Source organism: Orcinus orca, chromosome 5, assembly GCF_937001465.1.
Source record: "Orcinus orca chromosome 5, mOrcOrc1.1, whole genome shotgun sequence".
Taxonomy (NCBI): Eukaryota; Metazoa; Chordata; class Mammalia; order Artiodactyla; family Delphinidae; genus Orcinus; species Orcinus orca.
The window spans coordinates 53,158,658-53,186,598 of NC_064563.1; the positions used below are offsets into that span (position 1 = coordinate 53,158,658).

Below are 27,941 nucleotides of genomic sequence, written 5' to 3' on the forward strand. Positions count from 1 at the left end.
TAACAAAGTAAATCCAGGTATTTCAATATTGATAAAACAAATATTGTTTTGACACCTTAAGGACTAGTAGTCTATTCACAGGAGGGGTTCTCCTAAGCATATTCTTACCACCAGAAAATTGCCACTTCAATATTAGATTATGCTGTATGTGTTATGAATATGCAGTTTTCACAGAGCAAAAGTTAACTAAATAGCAAAGTAGCTCCAAATAATGCCTATTTGATATCATTCCTCTATAATATCTAGTTTTGACTAATGGTAAACTCTACAAGTTTTTTGGTTTTGTTACAGCAGTTGTTGGCGTGTGCTCTAGGAAATTCAAGAGAACAGAAATACCTTTTGGCACACGACATAGTGCAGAATCGTTTTGACCGCAGAAATTCATTAGCATACCCCATCTTTCCACAGAATTCACACTTGAGCAACTCACTGTCCATTTCTTCTAATGCCTCTAAAAAGAAGAAAACAAAGAAAAAACTTCCAAAACTTTAATCGTGGCAAATTTTCTTTTAGCTTCTACATTGGTTGGATGCTGCTAGAGTTCAGACCCTCCAGGAAACTTAAAAGGAATGGTCTTTTAACTTTTCAATCCATAGCCACTTTGGCAAGGCAAAGCCCCCCAAAACAACCACTTCCACCAATTCCCTCTTGCTCCTGCATAAAAATATTTAATGGAGTTTTCTCTATATAAATAAGCAATACATTTTTAAAGGTTCATTTTGCTAAGAATCCAACCTACCTAAAATGTGCAAAATAAAACAACGTCACTACCTTTCAAAAAGCATCAGGTAGTATATGAATTTTGATACACTGTGCTATGTACAATATATATAGCAAAGAACACACTTCTAACTGGAAAAAATGAGGATGAATCCAAAAAGAAGGTAAAATTTTGATGTCTGATTTCAGAGGAGCATTTAAAACAGTTAACACTCTCAAAGATCTGCAATGTACAACAGAATATATAAAGATGTATTTATGTAATTATAAAACAGTCCCTTTTAGTTTTATCATATTAAAACAAAGTAATTTACATTTACCTTCAAAATCACCATTGGTTTTGTAACTTCTAACCTCTGCTCCTTTTTGTCAGGGTGCTTCTCTGTTAAATGAGAATGTCCTTCCCTCCACCTCTATATCCATAACTTTCAAGTCATACCACAGGACCCAAAGAAACTTCCCACCTAAATCCTCAAGTATTCAGCAGCAGCAGTCACCTGTAAGTAAGCAACTTAATCTTCAGGACCCACAGTTTTCTCATCTGTAAATTGGAGTTTAAAATACCCTTCCCGAAGAATTGCAGTGAAGATTACATGAATGCCCAATAGGTAGCAGGCATAAAAAAGTGACAGTTCCATTTCCTATTTTCCACATAAGAATTAAGAGTACTAAGACCTGTAATAAGTGCTTAAGAAATACTTCAATGAAAACTGTTAAATTCTTAAATCCACCATATTTTGCCATTTTCATGCATCATCATGATTCCTATGCTGAGTCACATAAAATATACAAAAAAAGAACTCCACTAACTAAAGCTTTTAGCTATGAGCTCCATATGTGCTTTTCTATGTTATTCATTTAAGCAAGACTTGTTAAGATGAAGAAAGGGACTCTGAAATGTAGACATGGATGACATGTACTCAGTACATTCAAGCATCACATTATCCCAGTGTTACTGGAGAAGCAAACAGCAAAGTGCTAAATTAAGTGAAGGCAGCAAGAACTAAAAAACACACTGTGAAATATTTGAAGTTCCAAGGGACATCCAAATACACTGTCATGACCAATCAAATCATAAACTAGCAAGTGATCATCTCAAGGAAATTCTCAAGACTGTCTTCATAAACAAAACTCATCTATTTAGTAGCAATGAGGAACAAAAGAGTCTCAAAGCAAGTAAAGTAAAAACTGCTCCTTCCAATGACCTAGAGATGGCTTTCACACAGTTGTGCCCCTCACCACATCCCTGGGACCTAGTGTCATACTTCCAGGAGTATTGCTTTTACGCTGTCATGCTTGTAACCAGATCTGACCTTGATAAGCCTGTACCGGAGACAGAACCTCTCATTCGACCACCACTGCCACCAATCCAGCCCCAAAGAGCCCATTTGTCAACTAGTTCCGTTTTGACTTATACTGAAAGCTTTATTTCAAAAGTTTGTATTAATTAACATAATAATATGCAACACTTGATTAACAGGTTAGAATACCTTATGAAGGAGAAGGAAATGTTTTTGCTGGTGAGAGAGGGGAGATCCCAAACAGGTATAGTCTAAGGGTTAACAACCTGACAAAAATAGAACATCAGTTTTACTTCTCATAAAGAAGAGAGGAATATTAACAGATTCAAAAAAGTCCAGTTCTAATATTTGGTCAAAACTTCAACAAATCTGGTAATGTTACCAAGGCTACTTTTTCACATTTGTAAATAAAAAATTACAGAGCCAAGTAAGTTTAAAAAACTATTGCTTTAGCTAATAAAGATGGGATTCTATGGCAGAGACAGCTGGCACTTCCCTACTATCCAGTCTTCACTGTTCTCCCACAGTAACAAAATCCTAGTATTTAGCTAGGAATATGGCCACTGAGAATAAAAAGTACAGTTTCTGCCCCATGTGTGGGCAGTTTCTGACCAAATTCCAGGTAGTGCCCTTTCTCCCATCTTACAATTAGAATGGGATCATGAAGATTAGCTATCTTGGAAATGTGAGCAACGTTCTAGGGATGGCAGAGCCACTGACAGCTTAGCTGCCCAACACAATGGAGCCCTGCACTGCTTACCTTTAGACTATGTCAGAGAATATTAAACTTTATTTCATCAGGTATTATTCTGGGTCTCTAATGGAGTGGCCAAACACATATCCTAACTAACAGAGATCCCCAATTTTTCTGTGCAAGGAGGAGTTACTTTTCAATTTTCCTGAAGACTTGAGATCATGTGATGATCAGCAGCAAAGAGAGGCAATGAGATAGAAACCATGATCAGTGTAATGATTTACCAGGGAAGACATAAGATATTTTGGTAAATCACATTTTGGTTGGAGATTCTGGTTATAGAACCAGTCCAAATAGAGACATAGTTTATCCTTTAAAAAAAGAATAATCCTTACATTGTTTTTCATACTGAATTAAACTGTATATACTACTACAACCAAAGCCACTAAACAAGTGACCTCACCATTTCACCCTGTAATACTTCCCATAAACACCGAAGTATACAGTAACAGAAACACTTTATAAAATTACCTTGGGAAATCATGAAGTATTTTAAAATTTGACACATTTTCAGTAAATATATCTCTACTATGAAATAGATTAATCTTTCTTTAACTGAATATAGTTAACATAAAACAGTGTGTAAATTTAAGGTGTAAAATACATTAACTTGATACATTTATATATTATAATATGACTGCCTTTGTAGCAATATTGAGCACTTCTATCACATTACATTTTTATCCTATCATTTTAGTCACTGGGATAATTAAGTTTAAGTCTCTTAGCAAGGTTGATGATTATAGTATAATATTGTTGTCTATACTCATTATACCATGCATTAGATCTCTACGGCTTATTTATTATTCATTGCATAGATTAATCATCTTTAAATCTCCCTTTTCCTTACTCTGGTATCTTGTTCTTTAAAACTACCCTTTGCCTTGTCTTCCTCTTCCCACCATGACTACAGGTATCAATTACATGCCAAACCTCTACACTGCTCCTACCTGTGACCAGCAGAGTTTCCAAAAACACTCTTTTTTGTGTCATCCGCCTAAAAAATCTTCAGTAACCATCCTCTTGACAGCAAGATAACTCCTAACTCCATAGTCGAATATCAAAGTATGCTAGAATCTGACTGCCTTACTACCCACTACTTCTCTAACCCAACTGTCTACTCTTCACTGCCCCCTCCTGAAGTTACCTAGCACTTGCACATCTTTTGTGCATTTATTCATGGTATGCTAACCTGAAAGGTTATTCCTGTTATCTTAAATCTATGCTTTACCAGCCAAGACCCAGGTCAAATCCCATCTCTACAGAAAACTCACCAAACTGGCAATAATCTCACCCAGTTTTAACGTGCCAAGTTCTTACTGTCTATAATAATTCATTTAATACCTACCATATGTTGCTCCTTAGTTATCTTTCTGTTGTGGAGATTGCTACTTCCTACTAGATCAAAAGCTCCTCTAGGTTCCAGCATAGTCCAGCATATGTTTTAATTGTATTATAAACCATGAGCATCACAAAATATGCTATGAAGCTTCCTAAGCAGTTTTCCATTTTTCTCCAATATGTGCACACAAGAGAGCACATTACATATGCTTATTAGCCTAGTAAACTTTTGTTTATACACTTATTCTATAGACAAGAAAAAAAAAAAAACCCTGCACATTCATCTTTACTACTCTTTATCTCAAATGAAAAATTTTCTCAAATAAATAGTATGCATAACTAAAAGCAAGTATTTAGGAATTAAATGAAATTAAATTCATAACAACAAAGGGCAAAATGTAGACATTGTTTGGATCCTGACTTGAACAAAATAACTATAAAAGAACATTTATACAATTTAAGCAATTATACAACTGAGGAAATCTGAAATATGGACCAGGTACTAGATGACACCAAACAGTTATTAATGTTGTTTTGTGTGACACAGCATTAAAATGTACACTTTTTATAGATGCACACTGAAGCATGTACTAGCAAAATACAATAAGAACCATGATCTTTTTTTAAACAGAGGAATAAAGGGAGAAAAGGGAAAGAGAAAAAGCAACAGAGAAAGAGATAAGGGGGGAACATAGGGAGAAAAAACCAAAAGGGATGGATGAAGCTGGTGTGGCAAAATAATGATTAAAATTGGGTAATGTTGCATCTGGGTGAGTTGGGATTCATTATACAGTTCTCTCTAATTGTATGTATGTTTGAAAATTTTCATGTTTAACATTCTTTTAAATGAAAAAAAAATCAAATTGAACTCAACGTAAGTTAGCAGTAAAAAAATTTTATACTACTATCATACTCTTCGCTATTCAAATAAGAAGTAAAACAGTGATAAATACTTTGCAACAGTTCATAAATTACCACAATGACAGAGGTGCCTTCCTCTTAAGAATTAGGAAAACTGTGAGCCAAGTCAGTATCTATTTTGCTTACCAGCATGCTCTTTTACTTAATTTTAGCAAAGTACAGGCACATAATATATGCTAAATAAATATTTACAAAATGAATAAATTAATTTTAGATGAAATATATTAATATATTGAGGATAATTACTTAGACACAGATATTAATTAATTCACTAATACAGAGCTCTGACTATATTAAATGCTATTTAATTAAACTGAATGGTATCAACTGCAGAGCCATGATCAGAATCAATAAAAAGTAAAATATATCATTTTTGCATTTATTTGTGTTTGTTTTCCTGAAGTCACTTTGCATTACCACTTGACTTTTATGGAATATTCACTATTAGAATAAGGTCTATAAAAAAAATTCTTTGACACTGAGAAGATTTAGTGATATTTTCCTCTATGAACAAACTTAATCGCCTTTTGATTGAAGACTACGTCCTTAACACAACTGTAATAGCCACCTGATATCAAACATCTGAATACATAAAGTCTAAAACCAAACAACCCAGAAGCTCTAAATTTTTAAGCAAACTCAGTAAAACAGTCATTTACTTAAGTCTGCTTAAGAGAGAGAATTGGTTGTTTTGATCCTAAAATTCTGAATTAGTTTCATATATAATGGAGCTTTTCCCAACCACACTCCTTCAAATGTCCAACTGATAGTATACAAATTAACACCAATCTTGCTATTTTAATTATATGACCATTAAGAGTCTGATTAGCTTTCCCACTATTTTAGTCAAATAATACATTATATGAGAAAAAAAGTAAATACTTCCAAGTGAAAATCTGTGTGGAATAAATACCCATGTCTTATTTCAAACAATCAAAGTCAAAGTTAAAGGGCATCTTAAAGAAAAATCCACAAACCTTCAGCAATCATGTCTTCCATCTCTGTGTCAGATGAATTATCTGCATGCTTTGCATTATTCTGTAGCTCTGGCTGAACACACACGGAATTTATCACCTGATTATCCAAAATAGGCCTTTTCTTCACAGGCTGTTCAATCAGCAGAGATGAACGACTCACCTTTAAAAGACAGACAGAACAAAATAAAATAATCTTTTAAAAGATTTTCAAAAACAACTTAGTTTAAAAATCTCTTGAAACGAATGGTATCTGTGATAATTTACTTGTACGACTGATCAGATCCATTCATTAAGGGCTTTATTCCTTGAGAAAAGGTTAGGCAACCTGAACATAAATGCTTTATACTGCAGTCCATGAGCAGTACGGATGCTTCAAAGTCTCAGTCAAATGGAACCAAGGGTCCTAGTTTAGGCAGGTAGGTTAAAAAGTTTTTTAAAAAATCAGTAATAAATTTTGATGAGCCAGTACCTTTAATATATTTTTTTCCTGCAATAACTTTTAAGATTTATTTTTCATGCACAAAGCTTTTTATTTGTAGGATTATCTCCTCAGGATAGATCATTATCATATGCATTTTAAAGATAAGGGAACTCGACTCCCCTGGTGGCACAGTGGTTAAGAATCCGCCTGCCAATGCAGGGGACATGGGTTCAAGCCCTGGTCACGGAAGATCCCACATGCCACAGAGCAACTAAGCCCACGTACCACAATTACAGAGCCTGTGCTCTAGAGCTTGCAAGCCACAACTACTGAGCCCATGTGCCACAACTACTGAAGCCTGTGCGCCGAGAGCCTGGGCTCTGCAACAAGAGAAGCCACCGCAATGAGAAGCCCACGCACCACAAAGAAGAGTAGCCCCTGCTCACCGCAACCAGAGAAAGCCCGCGCGCAGCAATGAACATCCAATGTAGCCAAAAATAAATACATACATACATACATAAAAAAAAAAATAAAGGGAACTAATGTTAAAAGTATGCAGGTGGAGGAGGAGACCTTCAAGATGGCGGAAGAGTAAGACGCACAGATCACCTTCCTCCCCACAGATACACCAGAAATACATCTACACGTGGAACAACTCCTACAGAACACCTACTGAACACTGGCAGAAGACCTCAGACCTCCCAAAAGGCAAGAAACTCCCCACATACCTGGGTAGGGCAAAAAAAAAAAAAGAATAAACAGAGACAAAAGAATAGGGACGGGAACTGCACCTCCAGAAGGGAGCTGTGAAGGAGGAAAAGTTTCCACACACTAACACAGAATTAGGGGCAAAGGGCAAAGCGGAGAGATTTCCACACAGAGGATCAGTGCCGACCAGCACTCACCAGCCCGAGAGGCTTGTCTGCTCACCCACCGGGGCAGGTAGGGGCTGGGAGCTGAGGCACTGGCTTCGGAGGCCAGATCCCAGGGAGAGGACTGGGGTTGGCTGAGTGAACACAGCCTGAAGGGAGTTAGTGCACCACAGCTAGCCAGGAGGGAGTCCGGGAAAAACTCTAAACGTGCCTAAGAGGCAAGAGACCATTGTTTCAGGGTGCACGAAGAGAGGGGATTCAGAGCACCGCCTAAACAAGCTCCGGAGACTGGCGCGAGCTGCAGCTATAAGGATGGACCCCACAGTCGGGCATGAGACGCTAAGGCTGTTGCTGCCGCCACCAAGAAGCCTGTGTGCGAGCACAGGTCACTATCCACACCTCCCCTCCCAGCAGCCTGTGCAGCCCGCCACTGCCAGGGTCCTGTGATCCAGGGACAACTTCCCAGGGAGAACACACGGCACGCCTCAAGCTGGTGCAACGTCACACTGGCCTCTGCCGCCACAGGCTCACCCGCACTCCGTGCCCCTCCTCCCCCCGGCCTGAGTGAGCCAGAGCCCCCTAATCAGCTGCTCCTTTAACCCCGTCCTGTCTGAGCGGGAACAGACGCCCTCTGGCGACCTACACGCAGAGGCGGGGCCAAATCCAAAGCTGAGCCCCGGGAGCTGTGCGAACAAAGAAGAGAAAGGGAAATTTCTCCCAGCAGCCTCAGAAGCAGCAGATTAAAGCTCCACAATCAACTTGATGTACCCTGCATCTGTGGAATACCTGAATAGACAACGAATCATTCCAAAATTGAGGTGGCAGACTTTGGGAGCAGCTGTAGACTTGGGGTTTGCTTTCTGCATCTAATTTGTTTCTGATTTTATGTTTACCTTAGTTTACTATTTAGAGTTTATTATCATTGGTAGATTTGTTTATTGATTTGGCTGCTCGCTTACTTTTTTTTAAATACATATTTTTTTTCCCTTTTTCTCTTTTTGTGAGTGTGTATGTGTATGCTTCTTTGTGTGATTTTGTCTGTATAGCTTTGCTTTTAACATGTGTCCTAGGGTTCTGTCTGTCCATTCTCTCTTTCTTTTTTCTTTAGTATAGTTTTTAGTGCTTGTTATCATTGGTGGATTTGTTTTTTGGTTTTGTTGCTCTCTTCTTTCTTTCTTTCTATTACTTTTTAGTTTTTTATTTTTAATAATTTTTTAAAGATATTTATTTTAATACCTTTATTTTATTTTATTTTTTCCGCCCTCCCTCCCTCCCTCCCTTTCTTTCTCTTTCTTTCTTTCTTTCTCTTTCTTTCTTTCTTTCTCCATTTTCTCCTGAGCCATGCGGCTGACAGGGTCTTGGTGCTCCGGCTGGGGGTCAGGCCTGTGCCTCTGAGGTGGGAGAGCTGAGTTCAGGACAGTGGTCCACCAGAGACCTCCCGGCTCCACGTAATATCACACAGTGAAAGTTCTCCCAGAGATCTCCATCTCAACGCTAAGACCCAGCTCAACTCAATGACCAGCAAGCTACACTGCTTGACACCCTATGCCAAACAACTAGCAAGACAGGAATACAGCCCCACCCATTAGCAGAGAGGCTGCCTAAAATCATAATAAGGTCACAGACACCCCAAAACACATCACCAGATGCAGTGCTGCCCAACAGAAAGACAATATCCAGCCTCATCCACGAGAACACAGGCACCAGTCCTCTCCATCAGGAAGCCTACACAACCCACTAAACCAATCTTAGCCACTGAGGGCAGACACCAAAAACAACGGGAACTATGAACATGTAGTCTGTGAAAAGGAGACCCCAAACACAGTAAGTTAAGCAAAATGAGAAGACAGAGAAACACACAGCAGATGGAGGAGCAAGGAAAAAACCCACCAGATCAAAAAGATGAAGAGGAAATAGGCAGTCTATCTGGAAGAGAATTCAGAGTAATGATAGTAAAGGTGATCCAAAATCTTTGAAATAGAATGGAGAAAATACAAGAAACGTTTAACAAGGACTTACAAGAACTAAAGAGCAAAGAAACAATGATGAACAACACAATAAATGAAATTAAAAATTCTCTAGAAGGAAATCAATGGCAGAATAAATGAGGCAAAAGAACGGATAAGTAACCTGGAAGATAAAACAGTGGAAATAACTACTGCAGAGCAGAATAAAGAAAAAAGAATGAAAAGAATTGAGGACAGTCTTAAGAGACCTCTACGACAACAATAAATGCACCAACATTCAAATTATAGGGGGGCCCAGAAGAAGAAGAGAAAAAGAAAGGGACTGAGAAAATATTTGATGAGATTATAGTTGAAAACTTCCCTATTACGGGGAAGGAAATAGCCAATCAAGTCCAGGAAGCGCAGAGAGTCCCATACAGGATAAACCCAAGGAGAAACACGCCAAGACACATATTAATCAAAAATTAATTATAAAGAAAAAATATTAAAAGCAGCAAGGGAAAAACAACAAATAACATACAAGGGAATCCCCATAAGGTTAACAGCTGATCTTTCAGCAGAAACTCTGACAGCCAGAAGGGAGTGGCAGGACACATTTAAAGTGATGAAAGGGAAAAACCTACAACCAAGAATACTCTATCCACCAAGGACCTTATTCAGATTCAAAGGAGAAATTAAAACCTGTACAGAGAAGCAAAAGCTAAGAGAATTCAGCACCACCAAACCAGCTTTAAAACAAATGCTAAAGGAACTTCTCTAGGCAGGAAACACAAGAGAAGGAAAAGACCTATAATAACAAACCCAAAACAATTAAGAAAATGGTAATAGGAACATACATATCGATAACTGCCTTAAATGTAAATGGATTAAATGCTCCAACCAAAAGACACAGACTGGCTGAATGGATACCAAAACAAGACCCATATATATGCTGTCTACAAAAGAGCCACATCAGACCTAGGGACACATACAGACTGAAAGTAAGGGGATGGAAAAAGATATACCATGCAAATGGAAATCAAAAGAAAGCTGGAGTAGCAATTCTCGTATCAGATAAAATAGACGTTAAAATAAAGACTACTACAAGAGACAAAGAAGGACACTACATAATGATCAAGGGATCGATCCAAGAAGAAGATATAACAATTGTAAATATTTATGCACCCAACATAAGAGCACCTCAATACATAAGGCAAATGCTAACAGCCATAAAAGGGGAAATCGACAGTAACACAATCATAGTAGGGGACTTTAACACCCCACTTTCACCAATGGACAGATCATCCAAAATGAAAATGAATGTAAGGATACACAAGCTTTAAATGATACATTAAACAAGATGGACTTAATTGATATTTATAGGACATTCCATCAAAAACAACAGAATACATTTTCTTCTCAAGTACTCATGGAACATTCTCCAGGATAGACCATATCCTGGGACACAAACCAAGCTGTGGTAAATTTAAGAAAACTGAAATTGTATCAAGTATCTTTTCTGACCACAACAGTATGAGACTAGATATCAATTACAGGAAAAAATCTGTAAAAAATACAAACACATGGAGGCTAAACCATACACTACTAAATACACTACTAAATCTCTTGGTTAAGAGATCACTGAAGAAATCAAAGAGGAAATCAAAAAATACCTAGAAACAAATGACAATGAAAACACGACAACCCAAAACTTATGGGATCCAGCAAAAGCAGTTCTAAGAGGGAAGTTAGTAGCAATACAATCCTACCTCAGGAAACATCTCAAATAAACAACCTAACCGTACACATAAAGCAATTAGAGAAAGAAGAACAAAAAAAAACCCCAAAATTAGCAGAAGGAAAGAAATCATAAAGATCAGATCAGAAATAAATGAAAAAGAAATGAAGGAAACAATAGCAAAGGTCAATAAAACTTAAAGCTGGTTCTTGAGAAGATAAACGAAAGTGATAAACCATTAGCCAGACTCATCAAGAAAAAAAGGGAGAAGACTCAAATCAATATGATTGAAATGAAATGAAAAAGAAGTAACAACTGATACTGCAGAAATACAAAGGATCATGAGAGATTACTACAAGCAACTATATGCTAAGAAAATGGACAACGTGCAAGAAATGGACAAATTCTTAAAAAGCACAACCTTCCGAGACTGAACCAGGAAGAAATAGAAAATATAAACAGACCAATCACAAGCAATGAAATTGAGACTGTGATTAAAAATCTTCCAACAAACAAAAGCCTAGGACCAGATGGCTTCACAGGTGAATTCTAACAAACATTTAGGGAAGAGCTAACACCTATCCTTCTCAAACTCTTCCAATATATAGCAGAGGGAGGAACACCCCCAAACTCATTCTATGAGGCCACCATCAATCACCCTGATATCGAAACCAGGCAAGGATGTCACAAAGAAAGAAAACTACAGGCCAATATCACTGATGAACATAGATGCAAAAATCCTCAACAAAATACTAGCAAACAGAATCCAACAGCACATTAAAAGGAACATACACCATGATCAAGTGGGGTTTATCCCAGGAATGCAAGGATTCTTCAATATACACAAATCAATCAATGTGATATACCATATTAACAAATTGAAGGAGAAAAACCGTATGACTATCTCAATAGATACAGAAAAAGCTTTCTACAAAATTCAACACCTGTTTATGATAAAAGCCATCCAGAAAGTAGGCACAGAGGGAACTTACCTCAACATAATAAAGGCCATATATGACAAACCCACAGCCAACATTGCTCTCAATGGGGAAAAACTGAAACCATTTCCTCTAAGATCAGGAACAAGACAAGGTTGTCCACTCTAACCACTATTATTCAACACAGTTTTGGAAGTTTTAGCCAAAGCAATCAGAGAAGAAAAGAAATAAAAGGAATCCAAATCGGAAAAGAAGTAAAGCTGTCACTGTTTGCAGATGACATGATACTATACACAGAGAATCGAAAAGATGCTACCAGGAAACTACCAGAGCTAATCAATGAATTCGGTAAAGTAGCAGGATACAAAATTAACGCACAGAAATCTCTTGCATTCCCAAACTCGAATGATGAAAAATGTGAAAGAGAAATTAAGGAAACACTCTCATTTACCACTGCAACAAAAAGAATAAAATACCCAGGAATAAGCCTACCTAAAGAGACAAAAGACCTGTATGCAGAAAATTATAAGACATTGATGAAAGAAATTAAAGATGATACAAACAGATGGAGAGATATACCATGTTCTTGGATGGGAAGAATCAACACTGTGAAAATGTCTATACTACCCAAAGCAATCTACAGATTCAATGCAATCCCTATGAAACTACCGATGGCATTTTTCCCAGAACTAGAACAAAAAATTTCACAATTTGTATGGAAACACAAAAGACCCCGAATAGCCAAAGCAATCTTGAGAAACAAAAACGGAGCTGGAGGAATCAGGCTCCTGGACTTCAGACTATACCACAAAGCTACAGTAATCAAGACAGTATGGTCGTGTCACAAAAACAGAAATATAGATCAATGGAACAGGATAGAAAGCCCAGAGATAAACCCACACACATATGTTCACCTTATTTTTGATAAAGGAGGCAAGAATATACAATGAAGAAAAGACAGCCTCTTCAGTAAGTGGTGCTGGGAAAACTGGACAGCTACATGTAAAAGAAAGAAATTAGAACACTCCCTAACACCATGCACAAAAATAAACTCAAAATAGATTAAAGACCTAAATGTAAGGTCAGACCCTATAAAACTCTTAGAGGAAAACATAGGCAGAACACTCTATGACATAAAGTACCAAAAGTTCCTTTTTCACCCACCTCCTTGAGAAATGGAAATAAAAACAAAAATAAACAAACGGGACCTAATGAAACTTAAAAGCTTTTGCACAGCAAAGGAAACCATATCAAGATGGAAGACAACCCTCAGAATCGGAGAAAATATATGCAAATGAAGCAACTCACAAAGGATTAATCTCCAAAATTTATAAGCAGCTCATGCAGCTCAATATCCAAAAAACAAACAACCCAATCCAAAAATGGGCAGCAGACCTAAATAGACATTTCTCCACAAGATATACAGACTGCCAACAAACACATGAAAGAATGCTCAACATCATTAATCATTAGAGAAATGCAAATCAAAACTACAATGAGGTATCACCTCACACCAGTTAGGATGGCCATCATCAAAAAATCTACAAACAGGGCTTCCCTGGGTGGCGCAGTGGTTGAGAGTCCTCCTGCCGATGCAGGGGACACGGGTTTGTGCCCTGGTCCGGGAAGATCCCACATGCCGCAGAGCAGCTAGGCCCATGGGCCATGGCCGCTGAGCCTGCGCGTCCGGAGCCTGTGCTCTGCAACGGGAGAGGCCACAGCAGTGAGAGGCCCGCGTACCGAAAAAAAAAAAAAATCTACAAACAATAAATGCTGGACAGGGTGTGGAGAAAAGGGAATCCTCTTGCACTGTTGGTAGGAATGTAAATTGATACAGCCACTATGGAGAACAGTACGGAGGATCCTTAAGAAACTAAAAATAGAACTACCATACAACCCAGCAATCCCACTACTAGGCATATACCCTGAGAAAACCATAATTCAAAAAGAGTCATGTACCACAATGTTCATTGCAGCACTCTTTACAATAGCCAGGATATGGAAGCACCTCAGTGTCCATCGACAGATGAATGGATAAAGAAGATGTGCCACATATATACAATGGAATATTACTCAGCCATAAAAAGAAACGAAGCTGAGTTATTTGTAGAGAGGTGGATGGACCTAGAGTCTGTCATACAGAGTGAAGTAAGTCAGAAAGAGAAAAATACCATATGCTAACACATATATTTGGAATCTCAAAAAAAAAAGGTTCTGAAGAACCTAGGGGCAGGACAGGAATAAAGACACAGATGTAGAGAATGCACTTGAGGACACGGAGAGGGGGAAAGGTAAGTTGGGACGAAGTGAGAGAGTGGCATGGACTTATATACACTACCAACGTAAAATAGATAGCTAGTGGGAAGCAGCCACATAGCACAGGGAGATCAGCTCGGTGCCTTGCGACCACCTAGAGGGGTGGGATAGGGAGGGTGGGAGTGAGATGCAAGAGGGAGGAGATATGGGGATATATGTATATGTATAGCTGATTCACTTTGTTATAAAGCAGAAACTAACACACCACTGTAAAGCAATTATACTCCAATAAAGGTGTTAAAAAAATAAAACAAAGGAATGCCTATCCAAAAAAAAAAAACAAACAAAAATATGCAGGTGATTTCTTTACAAAAGCAGAATCAGGAACTCAAGTCTCCTGACTCCCTAGTTCAGCAACCTATTATAATCAAAAAAAGAAAAAATGGAAAACTCATTGCTGGAAAAACTGTAATATTCAGTGCTGCTAAGAGTATACACTTCTGGTATATGAATAAATTTAAATAATCTTCCAGAAAATAATTTGGCAATATATATCAGGAGTCTTATGAATACATACTTTGAATACATATGTAATGTGATCCAATACCTATACTTCTAGGAATTTATGCTAAAGAAATTATTTAAAATGTGGATTTCAAATGTGGATAATTTACATACAAAGATATTCCTTTCAGGGCTATCTGAACAGCAAAAACATAGAAACCTGAATGTCCAACAACATAGTTGTCCCTCAGTACTTGCAGGGGATTGATTCCAAGACTCCAGAGGATACAAATTCCGCAGATGCTCAAGTCCCTTATGTAAAATGGAGTATTATTTGCATATAACCTATGCACATTCTCCCATGTACTTTTTTTTTTTTTTTTGGCCACACCACATGGCATACGGGATCTTAGTTCCCTGACCAGGGATTGAACCCAATGCATTGGGAGCCCAGAGTCTTAACCACTGGACCGCCAGGGAAGTCCCTTCCCATATACTTTAAATCATCTCTAGATTACTTATAATACTGAATACAATGTAAATGCAAAGTAAATAGTTGCCCGTGCATGGCAAATTCAAGTTTTGCTTTCTGGAACTTTGTAGACTGTTTTTTGTTTTAATTCTTGATCTATGATTGGGTTGACTCCCTGATGTGAAACCTGTGGATATGGGGGGCCAACTGTAATGGAAGGATTATATAAATTACAGTTGTCCAGAAAGTGAAATATTATGTAACCTTTCAAAATGTTTCCTAAGTACTATTAATCAAACTAGAAAATAAATGCTCAAGATATACTAAGTGAAAGAAGCTGAACTGTATATATAATAATAACCTTGATCATATGAAAAAATATATATATTAAAATATACTCTGTGGTATTGCTGAGGATTATTTGTTCTCTTTATTTTCCAAATTTTCCATTAAAAAAATACATATTACTTTTGTAATCTGAAAAAAGAAGTTGTAACTGTCACTAGTAATAATTGATAATCATAGCTATGGCCATTAAGTGCCAGGCACTACACAGCAATTTATGCACATTTATTCCTCACAATAACCCTAAGAGCAAAGTATCACCTCCATTTGCTGGATGAACAAATGAATTTCAAAAAGGCTGAATGACTTGACAAAGGTTACACAGTCTATATGTGGCAGAGCCAGATCCAATCACCGAGGAATAGGGAGGAAAAAACCTGTTCCTCCACTCACTATATATCAGAGATTCTTAGATCCAAGCTTAATATACACACAGTAAACTGAAAGCAAAGGCAACTGATTAGACAGTCAACTATCACAGTGCAATCACAATGCACTACCTGTGAATCTGAAAAATCAGATAGTTCAAAGTCCTCCAAAATACATAATTTTGTTTTCTTGTCTTTGATTTGGGCTTTGATTTTGGCCACTTGTCTTGGTATATTTTCTAAGGGAAAATGTTCATCTCTGGATATTAGTATGTAATGTATCTAGTATAGCTGTAATGTACAGCTAGTCTCAAATCACAATACTCTTAGTGACAGATATAGCACCTCAATTTTGAGGTGAACATTTTGAAGCATTTTTGAAATCTGACTGAAGGCTGAGATTTAAGAATAATGAAAAGATCTATTTGCTAATTTTAAAGCATCAACTGGGTAACATCAGAAGTATGAGATCACTGGGAAGTCATTATTTTCTGTATTCAAGTTAAAGTTCACAAAGTATCATATTATACAAGAAACACCATTAAAAAGAAACTAATGAACTTTAGGTATCATTTCAAGCCCCTTAAAAAAAATAGAAAGTTTATTTCATTGGAGTAAACATATAATTGCCTTCTCTAAAAATTATAAAACTGATATCCTTATATCCTGAAAGTTTTCTTCTTAGTTTATACATTTAAATAGCTAGCATAAAATTCTAGAAGTATATCTGGAAATATATAAAAGATATAAAGAAATTCTAGATAAAAGATTAACAACTTTTGAGATAAAATTACAAGCTTTTTATTAGATAACAACAGATTATACATTTTAAGATAATGCTACATGAATAATTGTAAAAATACAAATTTGCTTGCTACTTACAGGAAATGGCTCCAATCCCTCCTGAATTACAAAGCCTTCAATAACATGGGTCAAGATCTGTGGCTTAACAATAGCCTGTGGAGGTTTGTTTTCTACACTGGGTATGCTACTAGGCATAGATGTACTATTACTCCTTGTGGTAGCAGCTGGAAGTAAGAGTGGAGGTGGAGGAACAGACACATGTGAAGGATCTGATGGAGATTTAATTACTGAAGCACTGACTGATGCCACAACAGGTAATTCTACTTGCTCTGTGGAACAAAAAAAAAAAAAGTCATTTTTTTAATCTTTAGCATTCTGCCCAGGCAAATATGAAAGAAAATTCAAGAATAAATATTAGTAACAATAACAGCTAATATCTGGTGCTTTAAAGAAAATTCTAAGACCTTTATATTTATTATCTCATTTAATCTCCACAATAACCTTATGAGATACATACTACTATTCCCACTTACAGAGGAAGGGGGTGACTTGCTCAAAGTTGTCATTTCAACTTTGGTTACAAAGAACTGTCCCATAAGACATGAAAATGTTTTAGAATGTCAATTTAAGAATAATTACTAAAAAAACTTTAAAATTTTAAGCTATACAGATATTAAATTCCCTATGTTTCTGTTTATATATTCCAAATGATATGGGGGGAAAAAAGTACTTTGAAAACACGCTTAAGAAAAAAAGAATCATGAAATCCACAGAATAAGTAGAAATTTTAATGAATTATACAGGGCATTACCTTTATTTCAAGCTAATTCACAACCATGCACAAATGTTCTTTGTTGTTATCTTTAACAACTCTTCATTGACACCGTACATGTCAATTTGGGGGAACACTGTATACCAGGCAATTGCAAAATGTTGGGCTGGATCACTGTGATTCCTCCCCTTCAAACTCTGAGGACCACAATAAGACAGACCCACAGCCTACAATGGAGACTTTACCTCCCCATTCAGTAGCAATAAACCTTTACTAAGCTGTACCAAAGTGGAGAGGCGGAACCAGCTGATAGCTAGGAATACCAGTGAGTACAAGATGTCTGAGAAAAATAACAAAAAAAGAACATGTGGTAAAGATAATATTACTACTTACTGAGCACTTTTGTGCCAGGTACTGTATAAATGTCTTACATGTTATAACACATTTAGCCCTCAAAACTAGCCTATGGGTAGGTACTGTTATTATCTCCATTTTATAGATGTGGAAACCAAAACACAGAAAGATAAAGCAACTTGCCTAGAGGCACACAGCTAATAAGCAGTGGAGCTGGGATACTAACCCAGGCAGTCAGGTTCTGGGTTCCGGAGACAATGCTTTTTTCATTGCTACAGTAACTCCTCTCCACCATCAGTATGAAAAGGATTGATATCACTATCAAAAATGCTCAAAATATAGCTCAGTTAGGTAGAGAAGAAAGAAAAGAAATCCCTATCGAATAAAAATTTCAGCTAACAAAATAGTGTAGTGATAATCAGTGTAGTGTCAGAAATGGAAAAGCTAACAGTTCAGACATAGTAACTCTGACGTAATTAATAACACTATGTAGCTTATCACAGCAAGATTACAGCCATAACTTAACCTAGTTCCACCAAATAATCCACCAGGATAAACTGTACTGGAAAAGCTATTTAAAGTCACACAATCCCTCATTAAGAACTACAAAAGAAAGTCAGCAGAGGACTTCCCTGGTGGCTCAGTGGTTAAGAATCTGCCTGCCAATTCAGGGACACGGGTTCGATCCCTAGTCCGGGAAGATCCCACAAGCCGCAGAGCATGTGCGCCACAACTACTGAGCCTGCGTGCCACAACTACTGAAGCCTGCACGCCTAGAGCCCATGCTCCGCGACAAGAGAAGCCACTGCAATGAGAAGCCCGTGCACAGCACAAAGAGTAGCCCCCACTCGCCGCAACTAGAGAAAGCCCATGCAGCAACGAAGACCCAACGCAGCCACCCCCCCAAAAAAAAAGAAAAAAAAAGAAGAAAAAGTCAGCAGGAAATACTGGTTTGCTTATTTCCAGGAACAAATACACAATTGTACACATGCATTACCAGACTGAAGAACTCCATAAAAATCCTACCCCACATACCCAATTTTCACATATACTCCTAGAAGAAAAGGATAAAAGATATAATCCTGAACTGGGACTAAAAAGCAATTTTTCTGTTGGAAGGAAAATATAAATCTATGGAGAAGTGAAAAATAAGATAAATTTTAATATCCCTTATAGATTTATAAATATTTGGTTACTTTAGAAATATAAAGCTGCATTAAGTATATTGTGGCTTATTCAGAAAATACTGCTTAGTATATGTTCTAACTAATTTTTGGATCATACATACAAATAGATCTAAATTTTGTTGAAAACAAAGTTGTAAGTTACTGACTTCTTTAAAAAGTTATTAATAGCTATGACTTGCCAGTTTATAATCAGCTGTTAAAATCAAAAACACAAGAAACATTGACATATTATAGCAGAACAAAAACACAATTATTGGGGACTTCCCTGGTGGCGCAGCGGTTAAGAATCCGCCTGCCAGTGCAGGGGACATGGATTATCTGGGAAGATCCCACATGCCGCTGAGCAACTAAGCCCATGCGCCACAACTACTGAGCCTGCACTCTAGAGCCCGTGAGCCACAACTACTGGGCCTGTGTGCCACAACTACTGAAGCCCACGTGCCTAGAGCCCGTGCTCCGCAACAAGAGAAGCCACCGCAATGGGAAGCCCACGCACCTCAACAAAGAGCAGCCCCCACTTGCCACAACTAGAGAAAGCCCGCGAGCAGCAATGAAGACCCAACGCAGGCAAAATTTAATTAATTAGTTTTTTAAAAAACAAAAAAACCACAATTACTACACTCTCTAGATTTAAGACAACTGTGAGAGAGAAACCCCAAGTTAACTGATAAGACTTTGCCACAGGTTACTCTGCCTATTCACAGTCTCGTTTTCTGAGCAAGATCTATGAGCTTTTTCTACTCTTTTTTATGGATGCTTTTTTAAGAATTCTTATAGATTTATGAAGACCGAATCCTGGGTGGAAACAAGTCCCTCTATTTTTACAGGTTAGTTTATTACATGATTTGATGAGCAAACTGTGCTTGCTTTTCCCCCTTCATATACTACAGAAACTAGTTAAGTATGAAGTAAATTAAAGGAAGATTCAAAAATCTACATTGTGCTTAGACAATTTAGCCAGAGGGATGGATATGCCTGCCAGAATCTCAGACTACATTCCTGAGGAAATAATGTGAAGATATTCTTGAGTTTCAATATATCAAAAATCTTTAAATTTTCTTGAGTATCATTAGTAATGCTTATTAGGCAATTAAATCACAGTCACAATGCAAGGTTAGTATCCAATTAAACACATATTTCTGCCTTTAAATCAAAATTCCAAGAAACCTGCAGCAACATAAATCCATTTTCAGTGTATACAAACTACAAAGATTTAATACTATAGTTAGATTTTCTTAAATCTATCTTTTGAGGTATTATTTTGAATAAGCAAAGGCAATAATATTGAACTTGTCTTAAATATTTTATATAATTTTATTGACTAAATGTTTTCTATTTTTCAGGAAAAAGTTGGGGAAAAAGTTGGAGGAAAATTGGTTTTCCCCCTCCATGCTTTCCAGAGATTCATATTGGTAGTAAGGGATAAAAGCTAGAAAGAAGAGAAGGGATAGAAATGTGGCATGCTGAAGAAAAGAGAGGACAAGGGCTGCTTTGGTAGCAAAGTCAGTGCCCTGTTACAGTCTGTTTCCATGCCTGTTACAGTGGTTAGTCTTAACTGAAAGTGATCATGAAGGCCATGAGATATTCAATAGAATAAAATACTTACAACAAAGCCTGAACCAAGATTAGTATTATCTGGATAAGTGGTCAGTAAACTTTCTATAAAGGACATATGGTCTCTGCAATGACTCATCTTTGCTGCAGTAATGCAAAAGTAGCCATAGATAATATCTGAACAAATGAACGTGGCTGTGTTGCATAGAACTCTATTCATGGACAATGAAATTTGAATTTCACATAATCGTCACATGACATGAAACATTACTCTTCTTTTGATTTTTTTTCAAACATTTAAAAATTTTAAAACCATACTTAGCTCATTGGCCATACAAAAACATGCAGCAGGAAGGATCTGAAGCGTGAGCTATCATTTGCCAACCCCTGATCTAAATAAAATACTAAAAAAAAAAAAAAAAAACCCTAACACAGAATATATCTTTTTTAGGACTTAGATACCGGGCTATAGATTATAATGTTTTAGTAAAATACCTAGGATTCACAGTCACTTTGATATTATCAGGAGGAGTATAGAGAAGATTTACTTGAACTTGTAAGTAGTTCTGAAGTAGTGAATAAGAATTTGAATGCTTAAACTCAAGAATTTTTTAATCCACGTCCCTAGTAAGAATTAGTGAGGCTTAATTTAAGTACTGTCTGGGAAAGAACACTTTTAAAAGCATTTACTCAGTCTGGGTCACACGCAATTATGACAAATGTCAGATATGACTTCAAATGCTTTGTGATTTTTTTTTTTTTTTTTTTTTTGCGGTACACGGGCCTCTCACTGTTGTGGCCTCTCCCGTTGTGGAGCACAGGCTCCGGACGCACAGGCTCAGCGGCCACGGCTCACGGGCCCAGCCGCTCCGCGGCATGTGGGATCCTCCCGGACCGGGGCACGAACCCGTATCCCCTGCATCGGCAGGCAGACTCTCAACCACTGTGCCACCAGGGAAGCCCATGTTTTGTGATTTTTGGAAAGTATAATTGAAATCTTCTGATAGAACTTTGATTTATTCTAGTTTTTAAGCTAGAAATAGCTTGACACATAAATCTGAATGGTCATATGAAACACATCTGTACAAACTGCTAGAAATTCAAAGGCTGAAATACGTTTTTGATTTGGGTAGTTCCTCAACAACTGTTCTAATTATTCCTCATCCAAAAAAAAAAAAATCTTGGGACTTCCCTGGTGGCGCAGTGGTTAAGAATCTGCCTGCCAATGCAGGGGACACAGGTTCGAGCCCTGGTCCAGGAAGATCCCACATGCCGCGGAGCAACTAAGCCTGTGCGCCACAACTACTGAGCCTGTGCTGTAGAGCCTGCGAGCCACAACTACTGAGCCTGCGTGCCACAACTACTGAAGCTTAAGTGCCTAGAGCCCATGCTCTGCAGCAAGAGAAGCCACCGCAATGAGAAGCTCGCGCACCACAAAGAAGAGTAGCCCCCACTCATTGCAACTAGAGGAAGCCCGCGCACCGCAATGAAGACCCAATGCGGCCATAAATTAATTAATTAATTTTTAAAAAGTCTTGAATTCTAATCTATGTTTTGCAGCAATTAATTACACAGCAAATTAGTTTAATACGACCTCTATTGAAAAAAACCTTTTTCCGTTACTAACATTTCTCTAATAGAAAATTACCCCAAATTCAGGCATTTTCTCACCTAACAAAGGATGCTCAGAAGTCAAATCTTCTCCTCTCCCCACAGTTATAGCTGCTGGAGACAATGTGGGTGGTGGTGGAGTTCTATCCATTCGGACACATTCTTCTGACTCCTCTGGCATTTCTTCTTCACATACATCTTCTACTTGATAAACCTGCAACGACAAACCATGCTGCCTAAAAATGTTTCTAAAGTACATTTGATAAGGTGTTCTTAATTTAATGAACAAAATAAATTCCGAGTGTTTTAAAAATTAAAAGGCAAAATGACTATTTGACAGATTGAAAGGAAAACTTTAAAATCATTCAAATGAAGTTTTTCATAATCCTTGACGATTCATGATACTTGATGATATTTCACTGAAAGCAAGCTGTGGATCAGTACCTAGGCTATAAATCACTAAGGTTTCCCAAAGGTGATAGTCAAGTCAGGACATATTTTTAATTTTGTTAATTTTTTAAAATGTTTTGATTTTATACACTCAAACAACTATTTGGGGAATTTACTATAGTTTCTGTTAACTTCCACTGTAATAAATCAAAATAGATACTAATATTTTTCACAAGCATGTTAAGTAAATCTCCAAAATGACACATATTATATAAGGAAATGCACTGTTTAAAGGACTACATCCCAGGTTTTTCTTTATTATATTTATGTGAATTAAAGATTAAATTTTGAAAAGTAATGTCTGAGTACCCACAAAAAAGGTATGTGATTACATGTTTAATCTTCTGATCTACTCAAGAATCTAATGAATTTTTATAAGCTAGTATCAGTTAAACAGAAAACATCTGTCCTTGAAATAACACACACACACCCCCATCCTAAACCATTTGACATATTACTTTTAGTTCTTTAATATTGTTTCATACTTATAGAAGAAAGTTACATCTTTAATTTAACTACCTTGTTATCCAATGGTAAAGATAATACTTAAGAAGAAAACATGGACTCAAAAGTACTCTGAGAAGGAACTTTAAAAACGTCTAACCTATTATTGATTTTTTTATTAAACTTAAGGCTGAATTTTCAAAGTCCACTTGTAGAGACTGACATAGGTATTTATTTTGTCATTTTTTTTAATTTAATCATTATTTTTGAAAGATGACAGGTCACCAAAAACAAAGCCACAAAGCAATTTACCCCCTTCTTATATGTACAAAGTTTATTACTTACATTTATAAAAGTTGTGAGTTTTTAAGATAACCTACCCAAACTGATTAATATTTCTAATAAATATCAAAACAAAAAATGTTTCTTCAACATTCACAAAAAACTTTTAAATGATCTAATATTGTATATATTTTTAATCAAACTATTGAAAAAGTTTGATTTGAAATTAAATATAAAAACAATCAATATTTCTGAAACCAGCATAAACAACGTGTGATAAAAAGGACTTGAAGTTTTACCTACAAAGGCATATCTAACAACAGCAATAGAATTTAAAAACCAAAACAAACAAAAAAACCCCCTAATTTTTCAAGATAATCTATTAAGAAAAAAATAGCTTTCTTTTTTTTTAAATTAAAAAATCCCTTTGTTACTGATAATTTTATATCAAATATAATATCCAGAGCTGTGATTCGAATCAGCTACTAAGTAGGCAACATTTTTAAAAGTTATTTGCTCACAACCCTGAATCTGGAAACCTGTTTCACTAAGAGAGAGTCCTTGCCTCATGTCTGGATCCTCAGGAGTGAAAGCAGTCGTTCATTACTGTACAGCGCAACAATGATAGCTGCTAGTATCTGTTCATGATAATTTTTTTTAAATGATGATAATGTCCAATACAGGGAAAGTCATCCAAAAAAATGTCCTGGGGGTTAAAGGAAAAACAAAAAACAAAAAACTTCTAGTGAGGGGCACCTGCTGTAGTAGAGATTACCTTAATTTGGCAGAGTGGTGGGGATGTTGATTCAGAGGTAATTAGGCAAGTAATGGTTGTATCAACCAGCTCAACTGTATCTATGTAACATTCCTTTATTAGATATTACTTTTCTTCCAAAGATCATCTTTTCATAAAATGCTGAAACTCTTTAATATTAATGCTGTCACAAGTTTTTCAAACACCTACTACAGTACCTTTTAAGGAATCAAAGATCATGCATGAGCATGCATAGTATTCTGATTTTTAAAATATAATGAAAGAGTTTTAAAGGATTAAAAGAGGCAAACACAAATAACATATTCTGAAATAATCCAACAAAGAATACTGTAAAATATTTTTCGTTCTTTACAGGTAAGCCTAACTGTACATACTTTCTTCCACATCCCCCATGTAAAGGCAAAGTAAGTTAAAGAATAAAAGAAGTAGGCAAAAGCAAATCTGTCACAGACATCTGGCACCATCAGCATAAAAAAAATCTAAGTGCGACAACTAAAAGACTGAATAAAGCAAAGAAGTGAAGGTTTTGCTCACAAGATCATTTGGAAACTGTACATCACAATTTCTCTTTAGTTCGTAACTATGACTATTCTAAAACTAACACTGGCTGCCAAACTTACCTCAATAAAGTACATTAGTCCCATCTGTCTCCTTTCCCTAAATAAACTGTGGAAAACATTTATTAGTTCTAAATTATCTACACTTACCATATCTTACTTATCATACCTAAATGTCAATGAAAAATCTTTTAAAAAACATACTGATGTTACTTTGAAAATTCACTTATCTTTGAAAATTTCACATCTCTTAGAAGTATCTCTCTACCTTTGAATGTTTGAAACAACCAGGAAATTGTGAACGAATGTGTAATTCATGAAGAAATGGGATGGTTAAAAAAATTGATTTGATAAAGGTAATAACAGAAAAATACAGCAATTTAATAAATAGGCTATGGTACTCAAAGAAAGGTAAAAGATAAGAACAATAACATGGAAACATCTGTAGCAAATATGACCATACCAGTGATAGCAGAGAAAGTTATTCTTCTCATGAAAAAAAACAATTCCAAAAATGAGGTAACATAAATTTTAAAAAAAACAAAATTAATAGAGGGCAGAAAATAATAAGATCCTAGATATTTTTAACTTTAATCCAAGTGTTGTTATGTTTTTGATATTTCTATCCCAAACATGTTCCTCCAAGGTCTGCCCTAACAAAAATAATTAGAAAAATATAAGGCATATAGAGAAATTTTATTTTTTTACTTGTTAAAAACCAATTCATTGAACTAGAAAGTGAGAATATAAATTCAAATTAAATTTGATTTCTTTGAAGGTACTGTACACTTTTAAGCCTGTGTTTTTATATTATAATATCCATTGTAAACTCTTCAAAAATACATTAAAAGCAAATATAGAGACATAATAATTGAAATACAAACTTATTTCTAGATGCCCATTGTTGTCTTTGTCAAATTCTGTTCTTAATAAAAGTGAGTAGGAAGTGGAATTCAATCTCTTCATGCCTATTAAGATCAGTCAGAATGACAAGAATAAAGAATCTATAAATTTGCATCCTGAGCACCAAAATGTTTCCCATTAAGGAACAGACTTTGAAACCCCTTTCCTTTCTGAGTTTATGGTTACTAGCCTTTAAGTGATAAAATCTCTTTAGTGAGGTTTGATATAAAACCTCCTTTGGGGGGTGGTGGTGGTGGTGGGATGAACTGGGAGATTGAGATTGACATGTATACACTAATATGTATAAAATAGATAACTAATAAGAACCTGCTGTATAAAAATAAATAAAATAAAATTCAAAAAAGTAAAAATAAAAAAATAAAACCTCTTGAGAATATTGTTTTCCTCAGTTATAAATTAATTATGAATTTGATCATTCTAACATTTAGAGACCTTATTTCAATTTTTATTATAAATTATTTTATAAATTTAAAAGTCCTTTATAGAATGTTTAAAAGAAAAACATTTTTCAGGATAATTTTCCTCTGTAGGCAGTATGTACCATTTCTAGAGGTTTATTTTGATAAATTTCACCACAATCTCAGTTACTCAAAACTTTTACTCCTCCCAGTGGATTTTTTCATCCTCAGTATTCAACTCATCCGCTGAGATTTTCTTAGCTTTTTAAATGAGAAATATTTTAAGTATATATTCTCCCTTAGTAGAAATTTAAAAATCAGTTTAATAATTCTGAAAGATGGCCTACAGTTAATGTTGTTTTTGCAAAGTTGGATTCTTTCCTAGAATAACTGGTTTTTACAAAGTTTTAATTACAAAATACAAGTTTACCAAAAAATTACATCATACAAGCATACCTCCACCTTGAAGCAAAAGCCCCATAAAGGCCTAGTACTTCAGAATGCATACAACCAAAAAGGTTAGCTAGATAAACCATACGTTTAAGAACATACAAGCCAACAGAAGGGATCTATGAAGGATAATCACCTTAAGAGAAAAAACTTTGTGCAGATGACACTGGTTCAAATGCATTCCCTTGGGGAAAAAAAATCAACTCTGTAAAGATAGCAGATGGATTTGTTTAAATAGTAATAAAATTAACGAGGGACTTTAATAACCATTACAAATTATCAAGCATGCAACCATACTACAACAAAAGGTTTTTTTTTTTTTTTTTTTTTTTTTGCCCATACAGCATGTATGTCAGATACTGACAGATGGAAATTTCAAGCTTTTTAAATTCACTGGCATTTAGATCTAATGATATAACATAGCGTGGGAGAAAACTGTTTTTACTTTCAGGTCGGCAAGAAAGTCAAAGAGCTTCCAAGGGCTTACCACTGGTGGATCAACGGATGCTGGTGGTTGTACTTGTAGGTTTACCGCAACAGTCTGTGGAGGAGGAAGAGTCTGAAATGGCAACTGGACCAAAGCTTCTGCAGCTGGAAGCTCCTCTTCTGACACCAAAGCATTCTGCACCAAAACCTGGCCCTGGGACAGAATTTCAGGCTGCACTTGTAAAGATTGCATAGACTGCAAGGGCAGTGGTGGAATCTGAGCTGGAGGAGATGTCGACATCTGCGGAGGGGTTGCAATTGGGATTGGAGAGGACTGCAGGGTTGAATATTGCTGGTGTGATGCTGGAGACACAATCTGCTGACCTGGGGACACCAAGGTGGACTGCTGCACTGGGCCAATGTGTACAACAGGGGAAGCTGGAAGTGGAAGATGGGATGGAAGATTCAGCTGTGCTGTAGGTTGCACCTGATTAGCAGTGGACTGCTGCAAGTTTGACCCTGGCTGGAGAGCTGATGACACAAGTGGGTGTGGCTGAATAAGTGCTTGTGGATGAATAATTATAGTAGGAGACTGACTTGGTGAATGAGGTGGTGGAGGAGACACCACTACAGACTGCTGTGCTGACTGTGACTGGCTAGGAGACACTGGTAAAGGAGGGGGATGACTCTGAATTGGGGAACAATGCTGTGACTGGGCACTACTGGGAGCTGGAGGCAGGCCGTGGTTTTGGAGTGGTAAACAGTGCTGGGATGGTGGTGGGTCTTGAGTTGGACTTTGAAGTGTGATTGGCTGAATTTGCTGTTGCTGCTGCTGTAGCATCAGCTGATGGTGGGAAACTTTGGGAGGTGGTGAATGAAGAGGAATCTGCTGATGTTTTATTAGAGGATGAGGCTGAATTGGAGGATATGAAGCTGTGAGAGAAAAAAATGACAATTAGTATTTATTTCAAAAGTAATCACATAAATTTTAAAATAAATCTAAATGAGGAACGTTTTCGCATCAGAAGGTCATAATCATCAGAAATCTATTACAAGTCTTCCCAACAAGAATGGCTCAA

At 36.6% G+C, this 27,941-nt stretch overlaps 1 protein-coding gene across 9 annotated transcripts in view; it reads right to left on the reverse strand.

The window, feature by feature from the left end:
• PHC3 (polyhomeotic homolog 3) overlaps nt 1-27,941 on the reverse strand; it is an 86,710-nt gene that overhangs the window by 19,486 nt on the left and 39,283 nt on the right. For 6 of the 9 annotated variants that reach the window (XR_007477372.1, XR_007477373.1, XR_007477371.1 and 3 more), the window contains 6 exons: nt 26,924-27,795; nt 26,573-26,620; nt 22,217-22,370; nt 16,757-17,007; nt 6,015-6,174; nt 337-451 (listed from right to left, as the gene is read on the reverse strand). Coding sequence is in view for 4 of the 9 variants with exons in the window: in XM_033429546.2 (XP_033285437.1) it covers nt 337-451; nt 6,015-6,174; nt 16,757-17,007; nt 22,217-22,370; nt 26,573-26,620; nt 26,924-27,795 (1,600 nt within the window). In the remaining 5 variants the exon portion in view is untranslated. Of the gene's footprint in view, nt 1-336; nt 452-1,046; nt 1,218-6,014; nt 6,175-16,756; nt 17,008-22,216; nt 22,371-26,572; nt 26,621-26,923; nt 27,796-27,941 lie in introns of those variants that run through there. The other 3 variants (XM_004270565.3, XM_012533304.3, XM_033429547.2) reach the window with 2 other exon arrangements.